General features: G+C 38.2%; 1 protein-coding gene across 2 annotated transcripts in view; it reads right to left on the reverse strand.

Annotated features, from left to right (window-relative positions):
• SLAIN2 (SLAIN motif family member 2) overlaps positions 1-11,686 on the reverse strand; it is a 60,777-nt gene extending 49,091 nt beyond the window's left edge. Inside the window, exon 1 of one of the 2 annotated variants that reach the window (XM_006198111.4) lies at positions 10,918-11,686. In XM_006198111.4, the coding sequence (XP_006198173.1) occupies positions 10,918-11,306 (389 nt within the window). In that variant the 5' untranslated portion in view covers positions 11,307-11,686. The remainder of the gene's footprint in view (positions 1-10,917) is intronic. The other variant, XM_015250071.3, reaches the window with a different exon arrangement.
• Between the last annotated feature and the right edge of the window lie 249 nt (positions 11,687-11,935).

The following is an 11,935-nucleotide window of genomic DNA, read 5'->3' on the forward strand; positions in this document are numbered from 1 at the left end:
CCCAGGAAAGTCTGGCGTGGGGATTTGCATGCAGGGTAATCCCAAAAATGGGACTGAGGAGAGCAGTAACATCAGAGACCCAGAAGGCTCACGGAATGTGAACTATATAAGCTTTGGGGTTCCTTATCTGATATTCCCAGAAAACAAAAGAGCTTGGGTTTCTTCCCCTTAACAAAAACAGACTACATATTTTAGGTAAATCTGATAAACTTGTTTAGGCAAACTTGTTAATATTTACACTTGAGAAATTTCATTTTTAAGATGCAAAGTTAAAAGACAAGAATAATAGATAAGATCATGCACATCAGCGGACTTGGGCTCAGGTTCTACCAAAAACACATGTCTAAACTTACTGGAACCAACATTTCTTCATCTGTGATACATATTCTTACTACTACTAAGTAACAAGGAAAACATCAATGCTTTTTAACGTATCATGTTGTATTAGGACCCCTACCCTATGCGACCAGAGTAACAAAACGGATTTAAATCAGTAGGATTTTTTTTTAATTACAAAAGCAACGTGTTCATGACAGAAAATTTAGAAATCACAAAAAGTACAAAGTTTAAAAAAAGGTGCAACTGTTAACCTATCAAAGAGAGATATCACTATTTTAATTTTAAAACTGATTTTTAACATCAGACACTGCAGATAGTATTTTCTTCTTTAATGGGAGAGTATAGTTTAAATACTGCCATTACGCAGAGTATGTGTGAAACTCCTCATTTATAACTAGTATATGGATCATACAAGTCATGCAAGAAATTTGGTCTCATTATTTTACAGCTTCATTTCAACATACATCTTTGACAATCAGATTGATTCAATTTAATTTCATGTAACTTAACTCCTACTACACACAAGATACTGAAAGCCTGTTCAGACAATAAAGATGAATATGATACTGTCCCTCAGCTTAAAATGCTCACAATCTACACTAGACAGACCAAAGTGCAAGGTTTGTAGTATTACATATACTCTAAAAAGATACATAAACAGTGATAGGTAACACTGAAGAGGAATTAAACCCAGTGGGAGATTAAGAATTTCATGGAGAGAAAAAAAGTACTCTATCCAGAACGAACAATAAAAGTTAGTAATAAGCATGAATGTCCATGAAGTATTCTGACAATAGCAAGTAAATCTACAAAAAAAGGTGAATTGGAGTCGGACTGCTGCTAACCCATTTTTACTCTCTAGGCATAATAATGACTTTAAACAGTTTTTCAAAACTCAAACCAACCCTCAAGAGGAAACGAATCTGCCATTACTGAGGATATTCAGAGAAATGTGCCATAGATTTAGTGAAAATAAATCCATGATGCTTACATTGCTAAAGATCTCTCCCCCATTTAAGCTTGGCACTTTGTCTTGAAGGTATCTTATGTTCCCAAATAGATTATAATATTTTAACCAGAAAAACACTGAGTTTAAAAGAATACATAGAAATAATCAATTCAACTTTTTATGTCTTTGTAACATCCCTTGCCACAGGACCATCCAGTAGTCTTTACTGCTGAAGGTTACTTACAACACTTTTTAAAGGGGTAGTCCATACCATCTAGGAATAGCTCTATTGGAAAATTCTTCCTTATATTAAATATTTCCCTACCTCCAGTGTATACCTATTGTCCTAGTAATGATCTCCAGAGTTATACAGAGTAAGTCTAAAAAAAAATCAATCTATATACAGGTTAAATAAATCAAGATCAATTTTTTTATCAGGCTTGGTCTGAATCTTAATGCATTACATTAGCTACGTGACTTTGCATTTAGTTTCCTTACCTGTAAAATGGGGATAACATGACACCTACTACAACACAGATGAACTCTGAAGACACAACAATAAATGAAATACTCCAGACACTAAAGGCAAATACTATATGATTCCACTTATATGAGGTACCCAGAAGAGTCAAATTCACAGACACAGAAAGTAAAATGGTCGTTACCAGGCACTGGGAGCAGAGAGAAGAGGGGAATGAGGAGTTACTGTTTATACAGCGTTTCACTTTGTAAAGATAAAAGGTTCTAGAGATGGATGGTGGTGATGACTGAGCAACAATATAAATGTACCTAATATGCCACTGAACCATAAATTTAAAAATGGTTACAATGGTAAATTTTATTTTGTATATTTTACCCCAATTTTTAAAAATGGGGATAACAATAACTACAACTCAAAACTGCAGATTAAATGATTTAACATGCATAAAATGCCTTATGCAATACTTGGTATATAGAATATGCTCAAATGAGAATGACTAATATATTTTATCAATCATGTGGCCTTCTTTAGCTCAATTCCATTTTTTAAGAAAGCAAGAAAATGCAGTATCATGTCTCTAGATGTTCACAACATTGTACTGCTCACATAAAGGGGCTCTAAGTATTTGTTCTATTAAAGAAAAAAAATGTAAAGCCACGTTAGAATCACTGAAAAACCACTGCTAAGAAGGGAATAAAACGCTCATCTATATGTACAACTTCTGATTCATTTAAAACACACACACAAACCACATTAAAGTAACATCTCCTTGGTACAGAAGAGCCTAGAAAACAAAACTTCAGGAGATGTTAATCAGTGAATGATTGCCAAACTGTAAGTGGTGATAATTATACATATTAAATTGCTTTATTAACCTAAGCTTATCATATTAAATTACAGGTAAATTGTACCAATGGCCCCCTACAAAAAACATGCATAAAACAAAGAGGTCAGCTAATAAGTCCATTCTCAGAAATGGAGGGCTATGAATGAAAAAATACAGTAAGTGAAAACCACATACCTATATCTGACTCAGAGATGAAAAGTCAGTCTGAGTTTAAACTGTCTTCATAAACTGGAAAGAAAACTGATTTAAAGTAGAATGGATTTAACAGGATATGAGGAATTTACCAGATTTCCAATCTCAAAAAATTTTAAAAACAGAAGAAATAATCATTTGCCTTGGCCAGCTTGAATATTAAGCAGCTTAAAAACAAAAGGTATGATCACATGATCTCAAAGACCATTTCTAATTTTATTTGCTATGATTTTAAGTTCTGCAAAAGTTCCTAAGGGCCCCACAGAGAGCCTAACAGCTGATACCTATTTTCTCTTAACATCTTTATTCTCAATCTGTTGTCACTTCTACAGATATACGGGGGTTATGTCAGCAATAATGAATCTCTCAAAGAAAAAGGGAAAAAATAAGAAAGCAACAAACTTCTGGATACTGACAAACAATTTTCACTAACAAATACTGATCAGATAACACAGTCTTTATGCATATATATGCAATACTAAACTCTCATCTACAACAGTGCAGCACAGTAGATGAATAAACAGTCTAAAACTCATTTAGAAAGTATTTCACACATACTTTTGCCTCCCTTTTGCCCACATGTAAATTCCTTTTCAATTAGCACAATTCACAGTAGGAATGAAGGAAACAATCTGGAAACTTAGGGAGAAGGTTAAGTCAGTTCCTCCCCCTCCCCCTCAACAATGAATATTTTAAATAGTAACATAAAGATTTTTATGTATTAAATGCACTTGTTCATTCTTTTGTATGAGGCTCTTGAGAAAGTCTAATAAAAACCATTAAAAAGGGGTCCTTTCTTTGAGACCCAACCCCAACACTGTTTCTTTCCTCAGTAAAAGTATACTTGTTTTAGGTAAATTTAATGAAGAAAATGTGGACTTACGGAAAATTAGACTTAATTTTTTTTTACAAAAACACGAGAGCCTGAAAGTACAAGTACTAAAACTAAAAATGTTAAGTAACTGTAAATGTAAAAATCAGGATGATATTACTGATTACTGAGCTGATTACAGTCCAACAGGCCAAAGGAAGATATAAATGATGTTACTTACCTAATACAAATTTCAATTCTAGCACAAAGAGTGATATGGGACCACTTCAAGTATTTCGACATCTGCTCAAAACCTCACCCTGCATACAGAACACCTAAGAAATTCCTGATTTGCCTCAACAATTAATTTTCTCAAAAGGCTGGGAAAGAAATAGGAACTGGACCTGTTCCAACCATCACCAACAAATTAACTGAGAATATCAAAACAATCAAAATACTAGAAGAAAGAGGTCATTTCATCTTGGCGTTTATAACAAAATAAAAAGAAAATTCTAAACATAGATGTGCAAACTAATTTCTAGAAAATCTGGGGGAGAGGGCATAGCTCAGTGGTAGAGTGTGTGCCTAGCACGCACAAGGTCCTGGGTTCAATCCCCAGTACTGCCATTAACAATAAATAAGTAAGATAAACCTAATTACTCACCCTCCAAAAAAAAAATTAATTAAATGATGAGAAGATCATAAACTTAAACTCTTTGGGGGGTGGAAAGGGACTGGGATTTCAAAATGTAGAATAGATAAACAAGATTGTACTGTGTAGCACAGGGAAATATATACAGGATCTTGTGGTGGCTCACAGCAAAAGCGAATGTAACAATGAATGTATGTACATTCATGTATAACTGTAAAATTCTGCTCTACACTGGAATTTGACACAACATTGTAAAATGACTATAACTCAATAAAAAAAAGTTTAAAAAAAGAAAATCTGATCTAAAAACATTTAGAGTACATTTGATGATATTAAAGAATTATTTTTAATGAGAAAGGGCTAAACTGGTATTGTAGTTATATTTGAAGAGTCCTTATCTTCTACTACAATATTTAGTAATTAAACGATATGATGCTTGAGATGGAATTTGCTTCAAAATAGCCCAGGGGGTTGAGGTATGAATGGTATAGATGAAACAAGAATGGCATGAGTTGGTAAGTGTTAAACATGGGTAATAAATGGAGGTTCATTTTATTGTTCACTCTACTTTTGTACGCTTGAAATTTTCCAAATAGTTTCTTTTTTAAAGTTCACTGCAAAAATAGGCCAGTCTAGAACTAAAATAAAATGGTGATGACTATAACAGTGTTGAAAATGAACATTTATATATTCAATTTGTACCAGGAACTGTTCTAAAACACTTTAATATATTACATTTAATTCTATATGGTTGATACAATAATTAACGCTATTTTACAGATAATGAGTTTCAAGCACAGAGAGTAAGTGGTTGACAAGGTTGCACAGTTGACAAGGGTAAGAGCAGGGATTTCAACTCAGGCTATCTAGTTCCAGAGTCATGGCTCTAAGCTACAATCTGACTTCCAGGGCCTCCAAAGGCCGAGTGAGCACATGAATAATGAGTACAAAAAAAGGCCCTCAGATAAAGAAATTAATAAAAATACACATAGGGCTCAAGCTGTTAAAGACAAATGATCAAAAGACAGAATCTAATAGCCAAAGGTGAATAACAGTGTAAATCTATGAAGAATAATATACAAAATACAGTTAATTAGAATTAGGTAAGGGTTGAAAAACTTTCAATATAGTCAGACTAACTGGGTTCCAATCCTAGCTAGGCCATATACTTGTGTGACTATAAGCAAATTATTTAACCTAAGCTTTAATTTCCTCATCTTTAAAATAAGGGCAATAGTCTGACTATATTGGGTTACTAAGAAGATGGAATACTGTGTATAAGATGTTTAGCATAGTATCTGTCAAATGTTAATGCAATAAATAATTGTTAGTGATTATTAAAAATAAAAGAGTGGGGGAGAGGGTATATTTCAGTGGTAGAGTGTAAGCTTAGCATGCATGAGGTCCTGGATTCAATCCTCAGTACCTCAACATAAACAAACAAACAAACAAACAAATAAATGTAAAAACCTAATTACCTCCTCCCCCCAAATTTTTTTAAATAAATAAAAGAGCAATAAAATCCACATTGAAGGATGTCCATCTTCACCACTTATACCCAACATGATACTGGATATTCTAGCCAGGGTAATTAGGCAAGAAGATGAAATAAAAAAAGGCATCCAGATTGGAAAAAAAGTAAAATTGGGGGAGGGTATAGCTCAAGTGGTAGAGCACATGCTCAGCATGCAGGAAGTCCTGGGTTCAATCCCCAGTACTTCCTCTAAAAGTAAATAAATAAATCTACTTACCTCCCCACCGGAAAAAAAAAAAAAAGGTAAAATTATCCCCTGTTAGCAGATGACTTGATCTTATTTATAAAAAATCCTAAGGAATCCACACCCCCCCCAAAAAAACTATTACAGGTGATAAATGACTTAAGTAAGACTGTAGGAGACAATGACATCAATATATAAAAATCAACTGTATTTTTATATAGCAGCAATGAACAATCCAAAAATGAAATTAAGAATAACAATTCTATTTATAGTGCCATCAAAAAACAAAAGGACTAAAAATAAAATTAACAAATGAAATGTAAGACTTACACACTGAAAATTACAAAACACAACTGAAAGAAATTAAAGAAGACCTAAGTGAATGGAAAGACATTCAGTGTTCATGGACTGAAAAAAATCAATATTCTTAAGATCTCAATAGTTAAGATCCCCCATTGATCTACAGAGTGAATACAATCCCTATCAAAATTCCAGGTGCCTTTTTTTTTTTAATTTTGGCTGAAATTTACAAGCTGATTCTGAAATTCATATTACAAGGGTCCTTGAATAGCCAAAACAATCTTGAAACAAACAAAAACAGAACTGGAGAACTCACATCTTTCAATTTCAAAACTTACCAAAAAGCTACAGTAATCACAACTGTGTAGTACCGGTATAAGGGTAGTCATAGATCAACGGAATAGAATTGACAGTCTGTGAATAGACCCTTACATTTATGGGCAACTGATTTTTTTGACAAGGGTGCTAAAACAATTTAATGGGAACAGAAAAGTCTTCTCAATAAATGGTATAGGGACAACTGGATACCCACATGCAAAAAGAATGACTTTGGACCCCTACCTCACCACCACATGATGAATCACCAACTTATTGCTGACCCAAAATCTGTTGATCTGAAGTTTTACGGCAGGGCCAAAAGCCTGGTTAAGAGGAAATATGATAATTTCTAAAGAGAAAAATTAGCAATGTCTAGAAATTCCAGACCAGGCTGATTCCTTACAAAATTCAAAACTAGCTTAAACAAAATGTAAAGTTAGAAAAGGAAAAAGTCAGAAGATTCATCATGAACAAGTCAAGCCATATTAACTAGTTTCTATTTTGATAAGTTAACTTCACTGCAGGTAAGAACTCTGTAGGCATCATATAGTTTAATTATAGCAAGCCATTTGGTAAAATCTTTCATAATATCCAGCCAGGCAAAACGGCATATGGGCTTGATAATAATACATAGAAATAATAGTTGCTGAGAAACCAGTGTGTTGATTAACGATGTTAATCTGGAGGGAGTCTAATCAAGCTGTATGCTTCAGAGCTCTTTATTCTGTCATTTTAATATTTTTATCAACTTGAATGAAGACCCAGTAGGTATGCCTACCAAAAAATTGGAAGGAATAGATAATATTAAATGCCTAAATCAAGACTAACAAAATGAAATACAAAGGCCTAATATTTAGGCTAAAAAAATTTTGTTACAGAAAACCAGGGTTAGGAAGACTTAATTTAATCTATGTATGAAGGATATGGAGTATGACTGACACTACTGGCTAATACTAAGCATAAGTAACAGAAGTTAAAATTGTGAATGAAGTATTTAGTTTTAAAATAATAGCATTTAGCTCAAGAAGATATATCCAACCATACATTGTCTGATCAAATACCATCTAAATGGCATTCTAAAATGCTGAGTATGATTCTGGGAATCATGGTCAATGATGAAGAGCAACTAAAATTCATTAAAAGAAAAATGACCACAATTAAGGATCAGAGAATTACATTCGCTAAGGAATGACTAAATAAATTGGGACTGTTTTACTCTGAAGAAGAGATGAGAATGCTCAGAATGTGTGATAGAGAGGAGTCAGCAGGGTCACAATAACAGTATTCAAATATTGTAAGGGGCTGTTCACGTGGAAAAGGAATTATACTTGGAGAAAGAAAATTTAGTGGGAACAGCATAAGCTATGATGTCATAAACAGCTGGATTCAAATCCTGGCTATCATTTACCATGTTATTTGATGCTTAGAAAGGTCAAGTTTCCTCACCTAGAAAATGCTACTTACTTCATAAACGGATAAAAATTAAATGCAATTTAGTGTAAAAATGTTTGTAAGTTGCCTGGCATAGCCTAACACATTGTGATGCACAATAACGTTAGTTCTCTTCTCTAAACTTTTCTGAGGTGTTACTAGAAGAGCGTTTTTCAAACTGAGAATTACCCATTAATGGGTGAGCAAATCAGCTCAGTAGGTTGTAACCAGCTATTTTTCCTGAAGAAACAGAACAAAATAGAAAATATTAGTGCTTACCACATGTACTAAGTACAGTTTTGTGAAACTCTTGTTTCAATTATTCATATATATTTGTGTACAAGGTTATGATATAAAATGTATTTCTTATCATGAAGCTGGGTTCAGGAAAAAGAAGCTGTGAAAGCCACTGCTCTAAGAACAACACTATTTTCTAGGTGTGCTCTACAGATACTAGTTCCTTGGGAGTGCAAATAAATTTAGTGAACAAACTATACCACTTACAGATTTACCATACTAAATATATACGATCGTATCAAAAAAAATCCAGCATTAAAGAAACATTTTTGTTGTTGTTGAACTGTTTTTCCCATATATTTTGATCTCAGATCCACAATATCTACTAACCATCTTCAGAACTAGCATTTTGTGGTTTACATTTGGGGGAAAACATTCCTCTAGATGAAAAAAGAAATGGTGTAAGTTACAGAAAGTAGATTTTTAGCTTGCTAAGAAAAAAACTGACTCTCTAAATCTTCCTTTCTCTACCACTAACACCTACCACCACCCCTTTTAACTTATACTACAAATACATACTCCAAAGTACTGTAAATATGATTTATCAAACTTTTAATTCACACAAATCTTTTCAGAAAAAGTGCAGGACATCTATAGTATCAAGATATATAGTAACCAGGATCAAAGCAGTAAGCAGGTACCATCTGGTCATAGTATTTAAGAAGACTTGTTTTACCTGAACAAACCCTATGTTCAGAAACCAAAGCAGCAAAGACTTAATCAGCTTCTCCAAGTGGAGTCAACGTGTTCTAAGAATACATAATCTAAAATGGGCTGATGAGTGCAGCTAATCCTCGTTATTATTAAGAGCATCATTATAATCATCACTTGTAAGAAGCATGTGATGATATTTAGATGATTCTGGTTTCTTTTAAAGTGTCTACATACCTAGGATTCCTTTGAGAGCACATGATTTCACACTAATATGAAAAACTGTCACTTCTATAATCAGTTCTAATAATATTTAGTATCACTTGACAATAAAATAAAGGCTTGACATCATATATTCAAGAGTATCGCCGTAATTCAAACCTTTCTAATTGGGAGTTACAAATATTTCTGCCTCTAGCAGTTGTCAGAGCATAAAAGCCACCTCTCAAAGTCTGCCCCAACTACTTTAGACTATTATTTTCTTCCCAATTCTGAGCACTCTCAGTACTTTTTGTCCCTATCACTCTTTTTAGCAATTCATTGTGTATTTCCTAGACTATTTCTTATTTTATTCCTGCATAAAGCTTGACTACGATAACTGCTTTAATGAGCAGGGATCAACATTTAAGAATCTCCCACAAGATCCTGAAAGCACTCACCCAATATTTCTAGATTTAAACAAACAGGCTTAAGAGTAATTGTAGCTAGTCTCAGAGAGCTTATATGTCAAACTCATGCTAAAAGCATAAACAACACCACTTCATTAAAATATTTTTTAAAAGCATACAGATTATCTCACATAATGTTCACAACTCTAAAGAGGTAAGAACTATTATTTTCTCCATCCAATAGAGGAAGAAGGCGAGGCTTAGAGTAACTTGCCCAAGGTCGTACAGCTAGTAAGCAGCAGAGCCAGGGACTGAATCCAGGCAAAGCTCTTAACCACCTCTGTAAAGTTGTACCCCTGCAATACCATAGTCCATGAAGGATTTCAATTTCACTAAGTTAGAAGTTTCAGTGTCAACAAAGAGCAGAGGTATCTCAGCTAAAAATTAAAACTTTTAAAAAAGGATAAGTTAAGAATTTCCCATTGACATCTTTCTGCCGTTATAATAAACCATGAGGGAAACTGCCTCCCTTGTCCTTTCTATATATGGAAGTGATATGGTGTGGATCACAACTTTATCAAGAAGTGACTTATGACAATACAGTTCGGTTTAGGTTTTTAAATAGGGCTCTCTGCCCCTAGGATACAGAACTGAAAGGATAACTGTCACTTCACAGCTCCGAAAAACGGCAGACCCAATTCGTGTTTAAAAAAGGAGAGCCAGGGCTCTTGTTCCACCTTTGACTGTACACAAAGCAGCACCAACCTCTGCCCTCTTCACACAAAGCAAGCTTTACCCCACTACCCGAGAGGGAGTGCTGATTCACATGGTCTCCCCATTGCGGACAGAAACGTACCCATCTCCCACTGGCCCAAAACACTGACCACTGCACAGACTTAAGACCACTCTGGTCTGCTCCCCGACCAGGTGATACCTCATCAAGCAGACCCCTCCCCAAAATCCAAAATGCCCAGGCCACCATCCGAAAGCCAGAATTTCACACAAAGCAGTTTTCCATCTCCGACTCCTCCCACGGCGAGCAGCTCTTCCTACGCTGTACCAGCCCAAAGACCCCAACGGGGTCCAAAGTCCAGAGGGCCCCCAGCCCAGAGAAGAACTAGCTACAAACCCTGTTCCTCTCGCTAGCCTCGAGCCGCCAACTCTAGCTGACCTTTCCGCAGGCACAGCAAGAAAACCACGAGTCCCCGTCAGAGAGCGGATCCGGCTACACAAAGCCGGGTGTCTTACCGGGGGACCCTCGAAAGACGCTCTCCGCCCCCAGGCCCGTCCCCGCCCAGCCCCGGCCCAGGGCCCCGCGCTCACCAGCTCTCCTCCTCCTCTTCCCAGCCTGACAGGCGCTCCAGCTCCTCGGGCCGCAGCGGCTCCACCTCGTCCAGCAAGCCGCCCTCGCCCGCTGCCAGCAAGGAGGTGGCGTCCCGCAGCTCCTCGCTACTCGTCCGCCTTGGGCCCGACCCGGCCCCGCTGCCCGACTTGACGTTGAGGCCCAAGGGGAAGCCCCGAGGGGACGCCGCGCCAGAAGAGGGAGTGGACCCGCCGACCCGAACAGGGCTGCCAGGCCCCAGGGAGCCAGCGCTCTGCACGGCCCCGGAGCGGCTCCTCAGCTGTTCGTTCTGCTTCTCCAGCTTCTTCACCAGCTCCTGCAGCTTCCGCACCTCCTGGTCCGCGTTCACATTGGAATTTACGTCCTCCATCCCGGCCCCGCCGCCTCTGCCGCCTACCACCCGCTCGAACTCACGGCCACAGGGAAAGAGCCGGAGGAAGGGCGCCGCCGCCGCTCACTCTAGCCGAGGCGCCGGCATACAGCAGGGCCAAGCCCCACCGCCAGGGTCCCCCCTGCTCCGGTTCCGAAGCGCCGCTGGCCCCAGCCGAGCGCCTCATCTGCGCCGGCTCCAGGATTGGGGGAGGCGGCGCCAATATCCGGCCTCGGCCGCCATCTTCCCTCCGTCCCTCCGCCCCCCTCAGCCCGGCCCCGTAGGTGACCTCAGAGCGTCGGGGGTGGACGCGGCCGCGAGCTAGCGCTGAGAGGGCCAAGCGCCTGTCTCGTGGAGGGGCGGGGCCTTGGGCGAGGCCGCTGGGCGGGGCGGAGTGGGCGGGAGTTGAGCCGGAAGGGGCGTGCCCAAGGCGTCGGCAGGGGCGGGCGCTGCCCGCTGTCTGGGAAGAGCGATTCCAGCCGCAGGCGGGGCCGGAGGGGAGTGTGGACTTGGCGGCGGGTGGGGCTAAGATCGCCAACAGAGATTTTCCTCAACCCGGCCTGTTGGCCTTGGATGAGGGGCGTTGTAGTTTTATCTCCACCTCCAAACACTCGCTTCTGGGTGCCCCC

This window comes from Vicugna pacos, chromosome 2 (genome assembly GCF_048564905.1).
Source record: "Vicugna pacos chromosome 2, VicPac4, whole genome shotgun sequence".
Classification (NCBI taxonomy): Eukaryota; Metazoa; Chordata; class Mammalia; order Artiodactyla; family Camelidae; genus Vicugna; species Vicugna pacos.